At 41.6% G+C, this 16,814-nt stretch overlaps 2 protein-coding genes across 4 annotated transcripts in view; both read left to right on the top strand.

Moving 5' to 3' along the window:
* Positions 1 to 7,146, top strand: part of sez6l (seizure related 6 homolog (mouse)-like) — a 71,306-nt gene extending 64,160 nt beyond the window's left edge. For 2 of the 3 annotated variants that reach the window (XM_084383434.1, XM_084383432.1), the window contains exons 12-17: positions 130 to 321; positions 1,035 to 1,229; positions 2,497 to 2,532; positions 2,866 to 2,980; positions 4,048 to 4,153; positions 4,289 to 7,146. In XM_084383434.1, the coding sequence (XP_084239560.1) occupies positions 130 to 321; positions 1,035 to 1,229; positions 2,497 to 2,532; positions 2,866 to 2,980; positions 4,048 to 4,153; positions 4,289 to 4,321 (677 nt within the window). In that variant the 3' untranslated portion in view covers positions 4,322 to 7,146. The remainder of the gene's footprint in view (positions 1 to 129; positions 322 to 1,034; positions 1,230 to 2,496; positions 2,533 to 2,865; positions 2,981 to 4,047; positions 4,154 to 4,288) is intronic. The other variant, XM_084383433.1, reaches the window with a different exon arrangement.
* Positions 7,147 to 13,169: 6,023 nt separating this feature from the next.
* On the top strand, positions 13,170 to 16,057 carry ubc (ubiquitin C). Its single transcript, XM_084383322.1, has 2 exons — positions 13,170 to 13,276; positions 14,305 to 16,057. The coding sequence occupies exon 2, from the start codon at positions 14,312 to 14,314 to the stop codon at positions 15,683 to 15,685; it is 1,374 nt and encodes a 457-aa protein (XP_084239448.1). The 5' UTR covers positions 13,170 to 13,276; positions 14,305 to 14,311; the 3' UTR covers positions 15,686 to 16,057.
* The last annotated feature ends 757 nt before the right edge of the window (positions 16,058 to 16,814 follow it).

Genomic DNA, 16,814 nt, shown 5'->3' with positions numbered 1-16,814 from the left:
GCGGCCACTTTAGTTGGATAAAGATCCTGTTTGCAAACTAAAAGCTGAAATCCTCCCTTATTCTGTGCAGCACTGAGTGTACTGAACCTGTTTGATCCATATTATCCACCTTTCTTTCCTTTTCCACAGTCATGTACTGTTCAGATCCCGGTCACGTGGAGCACTCCACCCGGTCCCTGTCCGACCCCAAACTCCTGGTGGGGACGACCATCCAGTACAGCTGCAACCCCGGCTTCGTCCTGCAGGGCGGCGCCACCATCACCTGCTACGGTCGAGAGCCCGGGACCCCCGTGTGGACGTCTCGACTCCCCCACTGCGTTTGTGAGTGACAGAGAAAAGAAGTATTTACAGTTTCCGGGGCAGAAAGAGCACAAAACACGAGAGTTTAAGTTGCTTTTTACCACCCGGGTGAAAAGCTCCGAGTTATTTTATCAAACTTTTGGGCTGAAGGGGTTCCTGTGGTTTACCGGTAATCTGTCAGCCCCTTTGATTTCAGAAACCTGTCATCATTATAGACAGTTGCACATGGCAGTTAACTGAAGATGAGAGGCTCGTTCCCTGTGGCTGTGCGATCTAACATGAGTGGGTTTGTGTGATATTTTTTTGCAAAAAGATAAAAAAAAAAAAAAAAAAGGCCTGGCTCTCTCTTTCCTCTGCTGACACAGATCACAGCGTCTCTGCATGCCAGAGACGATGCTTCATCTCCTGCATTTTCATCTTATGACTGACGATGTGTGTGTGTGTGTTTGTGTGTGTGTGTGCGTGCATGTGTGTGTTTTCGGGGATATTAATGTGTGTGAAGTGTTTGATATGTAAATGCAATGCTAATGCACCGTACCAATCAGCCCTCAGCCACCTGGAGGAGGGGGTGGAGATTATCCATGAGTCATGTCACCTCAGCCAGAGCCTGTCAAATTTGTCAGTCGAGCTCTGACGCAAAAAAAAAAAAAAACCCTCTCGTTCGTGTCGAGAAACTCAACAGGATCCGTCAGTTTTCAGTTTGTTTGTTTTTTTCTCTTCCTCTTTCTTTCTAGCCGAGGAGTCTGTTTCCTGTGAAAACCCCGGTCTCCCTGACAACGGCTACCAGATCCTGTCCAAGAGGCTTTACCTGCCCGGTGAATCACTCACCTTTGTCTGTTACCAAGGTTACGAGCTCATCGGAGAAGTCGCGATTAAATGCATCCTAGGAAACCCGTCGTTCTGGAGCGGCCCGCTTCCACTCTGCAGGGGTGAGACTTCTGCAGAATTTGGGTGTTTTATGTATGTGTGGAATGAAACGCTCCCTTGTTTCTCTTTACCTTTGGATTTATGCATGAACACAATGTTCTTAGACTTATTTGACTTATTTGCCCCATGCTTGTTGATACAGATTGATCATGGCTCCTATGCATGCTAACGACTGTTCGCTAAGCCCCTCTTCCCAAACGGCGATTGTCCAGTCGTAGCTTAGCGAGGCGAAAACACAAGTACGAAGATGTAAAATGTTAGTTGAAGTGTTTACTACCCACAGTAGTAACCTAGCATTATTTTTTCCATAATTAACTACACTTATTTTGGGGGTTACAGGTTATGTATAAAAAAAGAAAGACAACTAGCGCATCTACTGTGTGGAAGCTTCTAGATTTTAAGCCAACGTTAGCTTTATAACTCGAAACACGAAATCCATTTCTTGTGACTTTAATGAATCGGCTAATCGAGCGGTATTGCTTCAGCATAGTTGCGTGTTTTCTGTCAAAACATGCAGCAGTCAATACCGCGGCATGTACGTCACGCCGCGCCCACCACAGCAGCTCCAAACAGCATATTTTCTCCATAAAAGATGACCCAGTTTCATCCAAATCACTGAATAAAGTTATAAAGTTGTGTTGAGCAGCAATCCGCTCTGGCAGCGTTCCTCTTTATACATCCATGGGAGCGTAAAATAAAGATAATAATTAATATATGCCCCCGAGTGCAGGATGAGTCATCAAACTTGTGTTTCCAGGAAGTTACTAACTCTGAAATAATCATTAGAAATACCTCCGAAACGTCTTTTTCCCCCACTGTTGTGCCTGATACTGGCGAGATATGGAGCAAGACGTGTGATAAAAACATTTCAACAATGATTTTAACTTTGTCGTGACTTTAAAAATGATCTAACATGAGAGCATGTTAGCAAATCCAGCTAACCAGCTTACATCCTACACTGGTGTTTCATCTAAGGCCAGTTAGCAAGAAACTGTTCACAACTAGCACGACCAGTGTTGTACGGTGTGGAAGCTAACCCAGCTAAAGCTAACGTAAGTGCCTCTGTCCTGTTTCTTTATTGGATTTTGGAAGTTTCCACTCATGCAAACGGGAGAACAGAAACCCCCGACAGGTGTAGTAACAGCGAGAGGCGGCGGGGGGTTAGCGAACAGTCAGTCCAAAGCAGCCTTGTTAAGAATACAGACTCCACAGTGTGGAGGTGTGATGTCGATTTCCGTATGCACTGACTGACAGAATGATGTCTTGCAGCCAACCATGACTGCTTTGACAACCATGCTTTGGAAGGTGAGTCTATCTGTGTATGTCGGTGTGATCTGATGCTGTGGGCTAAAAAAAAAAAAGAAAACACCGCACAGTTTGTTTTCTAGACTCGAACAAACCAAAGAATTAAAAAAAAGCGCTTCACCTCTCTGTCTGCTCTGCCTGCATCAGCAAACATCTGCCTGCCAACTTCACTCCCACTGTATTTGTTCGTCCGTCCACCTGTTTGTATTCATTTGTTTACCTGTGGCGTTCAAATACGTTTGCTAAGCCACCCACTGACGGAGGTTTTGTTCGTTCTCGTCGTAACAACGTGCTTTCAATTAACCTTGTTCTATTCGTGTGTCGTCCTGTCAGTTGCAGAGGCGACTGCAGGCTCCACCCTGGATGGAGGGAACATAGCGCTGGCCATCTTCATCCTCGTTCTTCTGCTGTCCGTGCTGCTTGGGGGGGCTTACGTCTACGTCACACGGTAAGGTCTTGGTCTCAAGTTACTCGTTAAAATCTCAGGTAATGATGGCTCCAGTTCATGCCTCTGTTGTATTAAACAAACAAGATAACGCATGTTAATAACCTTTAGACTTGCTGGTATGTGGATCTTTTTTTTACCTTTGCACGGGGCCAGGCTAGCCGTTTCCCCATGTTTCCAGTCTTTATGCTAAGCTAAGCTGGCTGTAGCTTCATATTTACCATATTTACAACAAAGTGGTATCATCAAAGAGAGGATAAATGTATTTCCTGAAACACCTGAACTGTTCCTCCAAGGAAATGATCTGAAAAGTACTTCCAATAATGGGTTTGCCTGGCAAAATGGCTGATAAACACAATTTTCAAGACCCATGGCTATAACCTGAACATGGCATAGTTTAAAAATGTAAAAACAAGAGGTGTATCTCATGCAGCCAGTGTAGTTACATCATCCCAACATGATTTTGAGTCAATTGATCACATGACCTGGAAGCTATTGAGCTAAAATGCTAATATTTACATATAAAAAATTATGAACAAAAGTAAAATGTAAAAACAAGAGGTTTATCTCATGCAGCCAGTGGAATAACATGATGTAACACTAGTAGGGCTCCAATGATTTTATTATAACATAAACATGTCTCTTGTCTCTATTGGCATAAGGGACCTTTCCAGGTTTTGTCCATGGACAGACATGAGCCATGGAACCACTGGTCGCAGTCGACACACACATAATACGATTAGCATTCTGCTGGCATTTTAGCGAGAGGATTTTAATCAAAAACATAATTAATGTGCGCAAATAAGTAATAACTGTATTAACCATAAGTGTATGAGGATTTTTATGGGGCCCTCAGGAACTTGGGGCCCTAGGCAACCGCCTAGTTTTGCCTAATGGTAAGTCCGCCCCTGAGCTCTCCTCCCGTCAGTAAACGCCTCCGGAGCAGCTCTGCCCGGCCCTCCCCACACAGCGCTCAGGAAACATCTGTAGTTTTGTTTGGATTGAGCGACCCCTGGTGGCAGAAATTTCACTGTTGTTTGTTTCTGCTGTCTCTCTTCGTGTCCTTTTAGGTGCAGATATCACTCCAACTTAAGGCTTCCTCTTATCTACCCACACCCGTACCGACAGATCACTGTGGAGACAGAGTTTGACAACCCGCTGTACGAGACAGGAGGAGTGAGTGTCCACTACATTTAAAACCGCTTAAATTTCCACATCCCATCACATTAATCTTTCACTGCCCGCTGCATGAAAGAGGGCTGGACACACACTGCTAACACCGCCTCCTCCATCTTCTCTTTCCTTTTTCAGCAAGACACTCGTGAATATGAAGTATCGATATGAGAAGCCTCACAAAAAAAGACATTTCTGAACCAAGACCGACCGCCCCGTCCTAACTCTTCATCCTCTCCTCCCTCCTTCTCCGCCCAGGAGGAGGCAATGTAAATACAAAAATAGATGATGTCCAGCCCCTTCTGCCATGAGACGCAGTGATCGATCCTGTTCTCTCCTCCTTTTGACGCGACGGAAACGGGAGAGGAAACACGAAGCAGGAGAGGAGGTAGACGAGTCAGCAGTGTTGAAAACTGAGTGGATCGGTGTCGCTGGGAGATGATGGGAGATGGAGGACGGAGGGGAAAGACCCAGAGATCATCTAAGAAAAAGAGATGCTGGGTGTAAAAAAGAAGTTAAGGAGGGGAGAAGGGGAAGGAGTAGGGGACAGGACACAGCATGAGAGGACTGAAGCACTTTTTAGTATTTTCTTGTCAAACAACTTTAGTAATCCTGGAATATGTCTCAGAAGTTAAAGTTATAATCCTTAAGATTTGCACAAAATCAGAATCAGTTTTTGATACTGTTTGTGGTTACGTTCAGTAATTACCTCTCTATATGGTAGTTTTCATAGTCAGTGGCAGGGTCTGCCATTCCTCTGCTGGTTTTAAATTGTCTTAACAAGCATGAGAGATTCTGAGGAGACGAGGCATGAATGTAATCCAGCTTTACTGTTCTTCACTCATCATCACTTACATCATCCTCACTGTTTACTGTTTACTCAGAGCCGCGATGAGAGATGACATATTTTTGTAGGCCAACCTGGAAGTTAGCGATGCCCTAGTTTTTTTCATTGAATTCTGGATAACTGCAGAAAATAAGCTCTGTGACGAGCGAAAGTTCATAATACACCAAACCGACATTGACAAAACTAGTTGTTGTGAAGCCTCTTGTGTCTAAAAAGCTGCACTTGAACACACCGTGAAGACTAACTGACGGCTAACTAGCTTTCACAAGATAACAAATCATCAGCACTCAAAATTAAGTATATAATACTTTTATAAATGCACAGCATGTTTTTGTTTGATTAACTAACTTGTACGTTCTGCGCTGGCGTGAGAAGACGTAACTCTCCTTACACCAGGTGGTAGAAGTCTGTCTTCGTCATCCAAAAAAGGAAACCATGAGACTAAGGACAGTGGATATACAAACTGTTGTTACCATAACGCAGCGTTTTCACATCGCTCTTCTAATCTAATTCTAGCCACTTCTAATTGAGGATATCCGATAGAAAGTTGTAAATTGCACTGGCAAAGAGGCGGAGAGGAAAAACAAGGAGAAAGCATCAAATCGTGACGTTAAGCTGAAGAATAGCAGTTGCGTTGGATCGACGCAGTTTGGGGAGTGTTTACTAATTAGGAAGACGCTGGCAGGGCGTCGATATTGCTCGACATCTCGCCAATGTCTCCCAATTTGCAAACGCTCCTCAAGCTTTCCCTTTTCTTTTCTTACAAAGGCGGCACAAACGTGGGACACGCTGCAAAAACTAACGCCACAGACTGTCCGACTATCGGCCTGATCTCTGAGGACCCTTATACCTTTTGTTCAGCAAGATAGTCTCCACAGATGAACACCACTTTTATGGTTTTTGAAGCATAAATGCAATTTCTAGAAGTTAAAAGCTAATGTTGGGCTGTAAACGAACTACATCACGGTCGCATGACTTCGACGTCACCACTGCTAAGCTTCACACTCTTTACTATAAATGAATCTATAGTTTGCAAGTTTGTAAGTAAGCGAGTAAGTAAGTCGCTGTTAGCCACTTCGTTATCAACAACCTTTTTTTAAGACACTTAAAAAGGAAATTCACGAGTTCGGTATTTACTGACGTATTTTATGTCGTAGAACAAAATGTGAAAATCATTAATGGACAGTTTAAAAACAACTGGTCAAAATCAATACTGCAGAACCAGAGATATCACCTTCTTTAACCCTGAAGCCTACATTACCCACAATGCAACTCGGCCACTGAGTGACATCACTGGAGGCAGTTTGTAAGATTAAATGCAGCTTCCTCTGGAGCCACAAAAGAATTTTGAGCTACTTTGTGCACATAAACAGTAGTACGTCCCGAGACCTGTAAACACACTTTAATGTGGAAAATTGGCGGACTTACCCTTTAATACTTAATCCACGGTCTGAACGCAGAGTCACTGTCAGGTGTCGCTAATTCAACCAGGACTGAAATCTTAAGGATTGCAACTTTAAGAGTTTTGGGGAAACATCCGGAGGTCGATTTTTTAGCTTTTGTTTACATCCACACTCGTGAGTCACCATCTCTTGCCACAAAATGAGAATAACAGGAAGGAAATAAAGTTTAGCAGCTTCCTTTTTTTCCAGTTCCTTGTTAGCAGGCCGTCAGCTGTCTCCTGTCCCCGAACTCCCTCCTGCCTGCAGTCCACCTTCAAGGCTTTTTTTACTCCAGCCGGTCCAGCTCTGGCCTTAGCTGTAGTTAATTGGTATGTAAATCTATGACTTTAGGGCCGGTGCAGTGCTGAGGTCTTATTTCTCACTTGTAGTTAGATTGATGACTGTCGTAGACCGGCCCTCGGAGTTCCCCGGGTCTGGACCGGCTGATCGTTTAAAAGGAAAAAACATGCGTTGTTGCAGATGTGGAGGTTGCGATGTGAATAGCGTAGCTGTTAGTTAACTGACCGATCTTCGAGCCTCACGCTCAATCAACCCACCAGATGATGTATTTATTTTGATGTACTGTACATGTGATGTTTTATGCAGATTGATAAATGTACATTTTCATGACGAGAAGACAAATGTTAACAGTTTCCCTAAATAAATGGTAAAACTTGAATAAAAAGTACAAAAGACTTTGTAAATACTGCGGCGCTCTGTTGACTTCTTTCATGTTCAGTGTGAGAAACTCTTCAGTACTTTATCTCACATCTGTCAACAATAATCCGTCTTATTTTCAAATCTGTCAGTGGTCCGTGGTTCGTCTTTTCAAGTTCTCTGCAGAAGATGTTGACAGTAGAAAGTCTGTGTGCTGTTAATCCTTTCAGTCCGAGACCAAAGCTGTGTCTTTGTCTGACATTAAGTCTCACATTAGCTTAAAATATGGATGAAATGCATAATTAATATTTGTTCTCATTTGCATTCAAGATTTAAGATGACAAAGGAAGCATGAAGGTTCTACTTTAAAAATGTTTTACTTTCACCAGCGAGGTTAATTTTGTTGGTTTGTCAGCAGGATTACACAAAAACTACTGAGCAGATTCCCACGAAACTTGGATGGAGGATGGTTCTCGGCCCAGAAAAGAGCCTGTTTACTTTTGGTGCAGGTGCAGAAAAAGGGACGGATCCCTTCTCCTTTTCTTTAACAACGTGAGATAAGGCATTTTTTAAACATTTTTGAGAATAACGCATGAATCTTGATGAAAAAAAATGAGGGATACGGATCAAAATAAAAATCTGGATCTAGGGGATTTAAATGTTTGATTTGATATTGAATTAGGCTTGATTGAATTAAAGGGGGACTGTTGGGCCTTGGCTGAGGTATACACTCTACTGAGTGCCATTTATTAGACTTCAGGAGTTGTTGAATACAGAACCAGAGCTCATTACAGAACAGAAATCCAACCAAGTGTGAACCTGCAAACTTTGAAGCCTTGAGTTTGACATTACAGCTGCGGCCATCTTGTTTTTTTGGAGCCAGAAGTGGCCGTATTTGGTCGAGAAGTTGGAGGTGGGGAGGATATCATGATTGGATCTGACTAACGATTTGTCAGTCAAAAGGTAGCCACACGCCTTTATCGTCTATTTTACTCTAAATGGGACCTTAATGTACAAAATGAACATCATGCTGAGTTGAAGAAGACTTGAAACTAAAGACTGGGACCATAAACTGACGAGGAAACAAGTGACTGTGATTACTTCAGGTCACACGTAGGTGAGGTCAAGCGAGTGGGTGGATGATTACATTATGTTGCTCCTCCTGTCGGCTGGTTACTGATTATGTACGCGGCCTCTATTGATTTATGCTTGTCTCAATTCCTTCTGCATAATTTCAGTAAACAGAAGAAGGAGTGAAGACTGTGATGTACTAATGTTCAGGAAAAGGAACAAATACGTTGTGCCGACGCAGACGCAACATTTTTTTGGGAAGTGAATGAAAGATTTATCTACTGCAGCAGAGTTGCAGCGGGCTGCTGAGGCTGGCTGGTGGGTGTAAAAATGACTTTGACACCGGGTTCACATCGTGAGTCTGCAGGCCTCATGTTTTAAAATGAAAATGCTTTCAGGGACCGCAAGCCAATGTTTTTTTCATTCCTCCGTACCCGAAGAAAAAGCCAGTTTGGGCTCGAAACATCGTGCTGTTTTTGTATAATTAATGAGACGTTTCAAAATGAGACTTTCACAGACAGACATCATAGTTACAGTGTTTTTGTAACTGGATGACGGGAGATGAGAGTCTACTGATTATTAATCTTATCATTAGTTTTAGTTTGTTCGATAAAACGTGAGAATGTGTTCAATAAACAGTCTAAAACCCAAAGATACCTGCATATTTCCACATGTGAGCTGCTGGCACCAGTGAATTTATCGCATTATTTGCCTATAATGACGTGTTAATTTTCTGTATTTGCTGATAGCTTCTATTTTTATTTACGTTCTCGTTTTTATTTCATGTTCTTCCAGTTTTTCTCTTCTTACTTCTGTCGCTGTGCCTCTGCGACACCTGACTTTCCCCTCTGAGGATTCATAAAGGATTATCTCACCTTTTCTTTTCTTAGAGATAAAAGTATCTAGCAGCTCACATGAAATACAAAATTTCACCCAAAAATGCATTAAAAAATTATCCTTTAATCGTCTCTCTCGTGACCTCTTGTGACCTCCAGGCTGGGATCTGTAGCTCTCTATAGTCCAACATCGCCAGCGTGAATTTATTTGATAGTCGTGAAAAGTTTCTTTGAAGTTTGAACTCCTAACTTCACCACATCCTGCAGCTCTGGCTCCCATTCAGCTCTGAAAAGCAGCTTTATTTCTGGACTGAGTGCTGTTGTCTCGCAAATATACCCTGATGGGTGGGAGGCAAATCCTGCCCCGCAGCATTTCCCATTTTAATGTCCTAATGATTCCTTCTGTTGCCATCCTGAATGCTAATAAGAAGATAATGCTTCCTGCCACGATAGCGATTTCCAGAGGCTTTCCTGCTGCGGTTAATTCAACTGTTGAGAAGCTTTTAACCAGATGCTTGATGATATTAGGCACTCGGAGGAAACTGAGTGCTACCCACACAAGTTTAATGAAGCAAAAGGCATTCACAGAGCCAGAAATACATTAGGTTTTATGTCTGCGTTTTAGGCATTTAGTTGATACTATTAGCCAGAGAGAGTCATAATGAGTGCAGCAACACAATGAGATCATTAATATTACAAGCAGCTAACAGCACGAGTCAGACCCACAGCGCTGAGGCCAGAGATGCTGCACATCTACGAGTCAAGAGGTTTGTGTATGACAGAGACTTAATTTATTTTGTTTGGCACTTTTTCCACAGTGTGTTTGTATAATCATCGCTGTGATTCAGAGGTTAGTTAAGCTATAGAGTCGTGACTTTATAACACAGACATTATACGTAGTTTTAGATTCTGTGTGCCAGGATATCATTAAAGGTTTCAGAGGATCTACTGGCAGAAAGTGAATAATAATCATAATGAATGCTTTTATTCACCTGAAACTAAGAATCATTGTGTTTTGTTGCCTTAAAATGAGACTTTTATGACGCGTATAGATTTATTCCAGCTGATCCCGATAACCGATGTTTACCTGCGTCTCATGGCCGGTACTGATAATGTATCAGTCACAGCGGACAATTTAACGCAGAACCAATAATTTTGCTAGATGAGGATGATACTAAATATAATATTTTGAATTCAGGACTTTTACTTACTGGATTATTTTAACAGAGCTGTAAGTATCAGATATGAGAGGTTCTTCCACCAACAGCAGTCTGTAACGATTTGGACGGACGTGAGTCTGAGTGTCTCTGAGTCAAAATGTTTTTGTCCTCCTGATTTTGTTTTTTGGTTTCATACATGAAAAAAAATGAAGTTTTTTTTACTTGGTTTCAAAAACTCTCCAAAAAAAAAATTCTCCTAAAAATCTTTTCCACTGTGAATTTTTGTTGTTTTTTTTAATCATCTCCTGAAATTTTTTTTCACTCAGTTTGGTTTTTTTTCACTCAAAATTGTTTTCTCTCCTGAAATTAAAACAAAAATAGTTTTATTCAGTTTCACGACCGAAAAAAAATCTCCTATAAAAAATTTCCCTGGTAATTTTGTTTAAAAAATGGTCGTCATCCTGAATTTTTTGCCCTCCATGAAAAAAAAATCTAAAATTTGAGGAAAACATTTTTATCATCCTGAAGTGATTTTCACTCCGTTTCACACCAAAAAAAAATATTTTTTTTCAGTAAAAAATCTCCTGACATTTTTTTTTTATTTAATTTTTCACTCATCATTTTTTCCCCAAGAAATTTGGGGAAATTTTTTTTATCAGCCTGAAATGTTTTTCACTCAGTTTCACACACCAAAATAAACTTAATGTTTTTTTCAGTTTTTTTTTCCCTCAAAAATGATTTTTTTCTCCTGAAATAAAAAAAAAATCTTTTACTCAGTTTCACGAGAGAAAAATAAATCTATACTATAAAGATTTTCCCCTGTAATTTGATTAAAAGTCTGCAACGGTTTGGACGGACGTGAGTCTGAGTGTCTCTGAGTCAGGAGCTGCAGTATTTGTATGCAGGACGTTGGTTGTGGTGGTTAAAGGTAAAAAATACCAAGCGTGGACTCATCATTAAAAACAGGCCTGACGGCTTGCAGTCTCTGGAAAGTGTCTGTGATGGAGAGCTGCCGACTCTGAGCTCCACACCCGCCAAGTTTGATAACCAGAACTGGCTGAATCAAGCCTCAGGAGAGTCACACACACACACACACACACACACACACACACACACACACACACACACACACACACACACACACACACACACACAGGCTTAAAAAGCAGGATATGAAACAAAAAAACAAGAACACTAATAAAGGTGCTCCTACAGGTGCAATGACACAAAACTTCAAACAATACTTCTCTGTGCATTTGTCATTATATTTTTTATAATGTGTGCGTTTAATGTGGCTCCTAAAATGAAGCTGGCATTTAGAAAATGTACTTTTTTCTCAGGGTATGAATATTAAAATGTCAAGCAGCCCATTTAAGAAACGTTGGACCGCAGGCAAGGGAATGTGCACTTCTGACAAAATGTTGTGTTAATGACCATCTGAAATCAAAAGACAATTATAAAGAGGAAGCGCTCAATAGAGAGAGTCAGCCGAACAACCTGCACAGTTAGTCATTAACTTTACAGACTGGGGTTTTTTGGGGGGATAACGACAGAATAGTAATGAGGGGTGGAACCGGGGTGAAAGGTCATGGGGTAACTAAAATCAATGAGTTTCGTCCTGTTGGGAGAAAGTATCAGAGATTTTATCAATTTATGAATAATGACTGAGGAGATTGTGCTTGTTTGACGGTATAAAAGTGAGATGATGATGATGATGATGATGATGATGATGCTGGGTGCAAAGGTCCAAATTAATATGTTCTTTCCTCGTGTGATTATGAAAATGTGAACCAAAATTCTCATTAACTTGGTGATTTATTTTCAAAAGAAAACCAGAGAAACGCTGATTGACACATTTTGCTAGAATAATGATGAAGCCACAGCAAAGTTAAGTCATCTGCCAAACTGTAAAACTCAATAAAATTATTTTTTTTGCTTCTGGATGAATTAAAATGCTGACTGAATGATGGCGACAGAGGAAAAGTCAGGAGATCAACAATGTTGTTTTAAGTCATCCTGAATATCTGAACCAAATTTCATGGCAATCTCTCAAACAGATGTTGGGACGTTTTACTCAAAATCACAAATGTGAACCTCACAGTGGAAAAAAGATATTTCTTCCTTTTATAATGAATTAGTTTTCTCTTCCAGGAGCACTATTCGAAGTAGTAAACACCAGACACATCCTTGTTATTTTTCCTTTTCTCATTTATAATGTTGCATTTGGAATCTCGGTCATAAAATACAGTAAATGTGTGATTTTTCGTGCAACTGTATATAAATAACTTGACTCGATGAATCTATAACTATATGTTATAGTATTAGCAGTAGTTATAAAACTTGTCCATTAAAAGCCAAAGACGACCAAGACGGCTTCAACCATGTTGTAGTTATTTGTCAATGTGAAAGACTTATTACTGATATTATCTGTTATTCTGCAGTAATTGAAGACTGGACACTTGGAGAGCCTCTTTCTCAGGGCTGGGTGAGCGAGGTGGGGAAAGGTGTTGCATATGTTATACACATAACAGGACAGAAACATATTACCCTCAAATGGGGCATTTATATTATTATATATGAATGTAAATGTGTAATGGAATGGATGAGTAAGCATTTAAAATTATTATTTTTCAGTTTATTTCTTAAAAAAACAAACACTGTGTTTTGGTTTAGCCTTTTATTTATTAATAAAAATAATAATAATAATAATAATAATAATAACTTGTTATGTTGATATTTACAGTTTTAGGATGTTTGTTTTTATTACTGCGACTGTTTCCGGTTTGACAAAGGCTCCACATATATGTCATGTCTACATCCGCGCAGACTGCACGAACGATCGTTTTTCGCCCTCACTCTGGTCTTGAAACGCTTCTTGTCTCCCCTATAAAAAACTATTATAATGTTAATATTAACAATATGCCTGTTCTTCTATTAATTTAAAAGCAATTTTGACGTTTTTATCGATAAACATTTGTTATAGTTCCACTGGGTGGGACGGCGGACGGATACGGCAGCTGTCTCTATAAAACCCGCGCCGCTGCCCTTTGTTTGTTAAAAGCTGACACGATCCGGAAGTAAGAGGAACAAACACCCGTGGGAACAATTTGCTTGTAAGTGTCGTTAGTTTGAGCTTTTAAAATAAAAGTCAACATGCTTAGACCGTGTTAATGTTTTCTTATGCGTCGTGTTTCGATGTTATGTGTCGAGTCGACCTTAAATTGGCTCTTGATAACGAGTGAATCAGTAATTGCGTCAGCTGTTTTTGGAAGCTAACAAGGCTAGCCGGGGCCTAGCCTGAGAAAACGTCGTCGAGTCTCCGCTTATGTTAAAATTCAGTTATTACGAATTAAACACTAACTATTAAAGAGGTACAATAGGTTTGGGGTAACTCGGTGGCTTTAAAAGACGACGAACGCAGCCATAAATTGCGACATCCGGTTATCTTAGCAACATTAGCTGTTAGCCATTTAGCTAGCCGCCTCTCAAATAGGAAACGTCTAGTTGGCTGATTTAGTGAAAACCTTTTTGCTTCGACACGTACGTGGTTCTTCTAGTAAGCGTTTTTAAAAGTGGGTCATTGTAGTTTTACAAAGCTACGAGGTGAAAGTGGCGGGTGTGACCGAATAAAACCGATCGGCCGGCTAACTGCTAGCCAGACAATTTAGCTAGCTAATCAGATGATGGTCAGCAGCGGTGACTGTACGTAGGAATACGTCATTGAGTTTTTTTTTTACAATCGATCATTTCAAAGACGAGTAACTGACAACTTAAGTGTGTTAATCATTAAACAATCGATATTCTGTTGCGTGGTTTATTTATTTTTTCAATCAAACGTCTAACTAAATCTTAATGGATTATATTTTCGGTTGCATTTTAAAGACGTCATCTTTTCTAAATCAAATGGTTAATTGGTATTTCTGTAAAGGATCATAAGGTTAATCATGCGCCTTATGCTGGTAGTTTAAAATGTTTTGGCCTCATGATTGTCAGCAAACCACTTCCCTCTTTTTCGAGGAGGCCTTCACTGACACCAACGCAACTGTGGAGTGTTGCTTCCTAAATTGTGTTCAGATGAAGCATTGACAAAAATCTGATGCTATTGCCTAGTTTTCTAATAAATGCTTTTTCCTCTCAACAGTGTCAAGATGCAGATCTTTGTAAAGACCCTGACTGGTAAGACCATCACCTTGGAGGTGGAGCCAAGTGACACTATTGAAAATGTGAAGGCCAAGATCCAGGATAAGGAGGGCATCCCCCCAGACCAGCAGCGTCTGATCTTTGCCGGCAAGCAGCTTGAAGATGGCCGCACCCTCTCCGACTACAACATCCAGAAGGAGTCCACCCTCCATCTTGTGCTCCGTCTGAGGGGAGGAATGCAGATCTTCGTGAAGACCCTGACTGGCAAGACCATCACCCTGGAGGTGGAGCCAAGTGACACCATCGAGAACGTGAAGGCCAAGATCCAGGATAAGGAGGGCATCCCCCCAGACCAGCAGCGTCTGATCTTTGCCGGCAAGCAGCTTGAAGATGGCCGCACCCTCTCCGACTACAACATCCAGAAGGAGTCCACCCTCCATCTTGTGCTCCGTCTGAGGGGAGGAATGCAGATCTTCGTGAAGACCCTGACTGGCAAGACCATCACCCTGGAGGTGGAGCCAAGTGACACCATCGAGAACGTCAAGGCCAAGATCCAGGATAAGGAGGGCATCCCCCCAGACCAGCAGCGTCTGATCTTCGCTGGAAAGCAGCTTGAGGATGGCCGCACCCTCTCCGACTACAACATCCAGAAGGAGTCCACCCTCCATCTTGTGCTCCGTCTGAGGGGAGGAATGCAGATCTTCGTGAAGACCCTGACTGGCAAGACCATCACCCTGGAGGTTGAGCCAAGTGACACCATCGAGAACGTGAAGGCCAAGATCCAGGATAAGGAGGGCATCCCCCCAGACCAGCAGCGTCTGATCTTCGCTGGAAAGCAGCTTGAGGATGGCCGCACCCTCTCCGACTACAACATCCAGAAGGAGTCCACCCTCCATCTTGTGCTCCGTCTGAGGGGAGGAATGCAGATCTTCGTGAAGACCCTGACTGGCAAGACCATCACCCTGGAGGTGGAGCCAAGTGACACCATCGAGAACGTGAAGGCTAAGATCCAGGATAAGGAGGGCATCCCCCCAGACCAGCAGCGTCTGATCTTCGCCGGCAAGCAGCTTGAAGATGGCCGCACCCTCTCCGACTACAACATCCAGAAGGAGTCCACCCTCCATCTTGTGCTCCGTCTGAGGGGAGGAATGCAGATCTTCGTGAAGACCCTGACTGGCAAGACAATCACCCTGGAGGTGGAGCCAAGTGACACCATCGAGAACGTGAAGGCCAAGATCCAGGATAAGGAGGGCATCCCCCCAGACCAGCAGCGTCTGATCTTCGCTGGCAAGCAGCTTGAAGATGGCCGCACCCTCTCCGACTACAACATCCAGAAGGAGTCCACCCTCCATCTTGTGCTCCGTCTGAGGGGAGGAAACTAATCTGCCTCTGCTTAAAGATGCCTCAGCATGCCCACCATTATTCCAGTGTTAAGATTGCTCCTTCTACTCAGCTGTCAGTCATTCCTTTTGCATTTTTAAGTTTCAATAAAGGCTGTGCATTCCTAAATTTTTCTTGATTTTTAATAACCTGACTATGCATTTGGACCGCTTTAGCTGACAGTTGTTTTTTTTGTTTTTCATCTGCTTGGTTTCAAAAAATACAAAAGATGTTAAGATGAAACAATTTGACATGTTGTGGTTTCAGTGGTTCATTGACAAGTTCACTCGCCTGAAATATTGTTTTTATTATGACCTTCATGGAAATGCTGTTGCAAATGATTGAAACTAATAAAATGGCTTCTCACTGTCAAACGTTGTCTTTATTATATAGTCGGAAATGAACAATACTTGTTTTTTTTATACAGCTAAGGTTTTATGTTACAGTTTTAAACTGTTTGTCTTTTAGAGGTTTTGAGTTTATATTTGAGTAAAGTTTTGTCCACTAGTTGTCACCAGAGACCAGTTAGATATTTTAATGATGTGGTTTGAGGAAATTTCATTTCTACCAGAAGTACTTGGTTACTCTTATACATGAGAAAAGTATTAATACCCCAGGACAAATATCAAGATATTTAAAGTACTTACAATGTACTATAATTGGGCTAAAACATGGCACAGACTTTTATGACTTCATACTCCTGGATATCTTGTGATATTCCTTCAATAAGGTTGTACTTCATCTCATTGCCTTCATGCTTGATCAGTGAGGCCTGAGAGGTGGGATGAATCATTGTTATTAATCTGGATCAACAATGTAACAAGAAAATACAATACTATATCAAAAGTACCTCAGCATCGTACTTGAGTAAATAAACTGCAGAACTGACCATCAAGTCTTTCAACTGTATGAGACCATGTTGAAGCTACAACTTTATTATACTTTTTTAATCCCACAAGGGGATACGCACATATGCACACAGTCTCCATTACTAGTCCACATCATACTCTTTTGGTCTGAGTGGGACTTGAACCAGCCACCTTTGAGTCCCTACAGGCTGAGCTAGTGCCGCCCCAACAGTTTGGTTCAATCCACACAAACTATTTTCTTTCTGATAAACACCAAAATAAA

Source organism: Pagrus pagrus, assembly GCF_965226575.1.
Source record: "Pagrus pagrus genome assembly, chromosome: 19".
NCBI classification, from domain to species: Eukaryota; Metazoa; Chordata; class Actinopteri; order Spariformes; family Sparidae; genus Pagrus; species Pagrus pagrus.
Note: the sequence above shows the minus strand (reverse complement) of the source record. Positions and strands in the feature narration are given on the sequence as shown.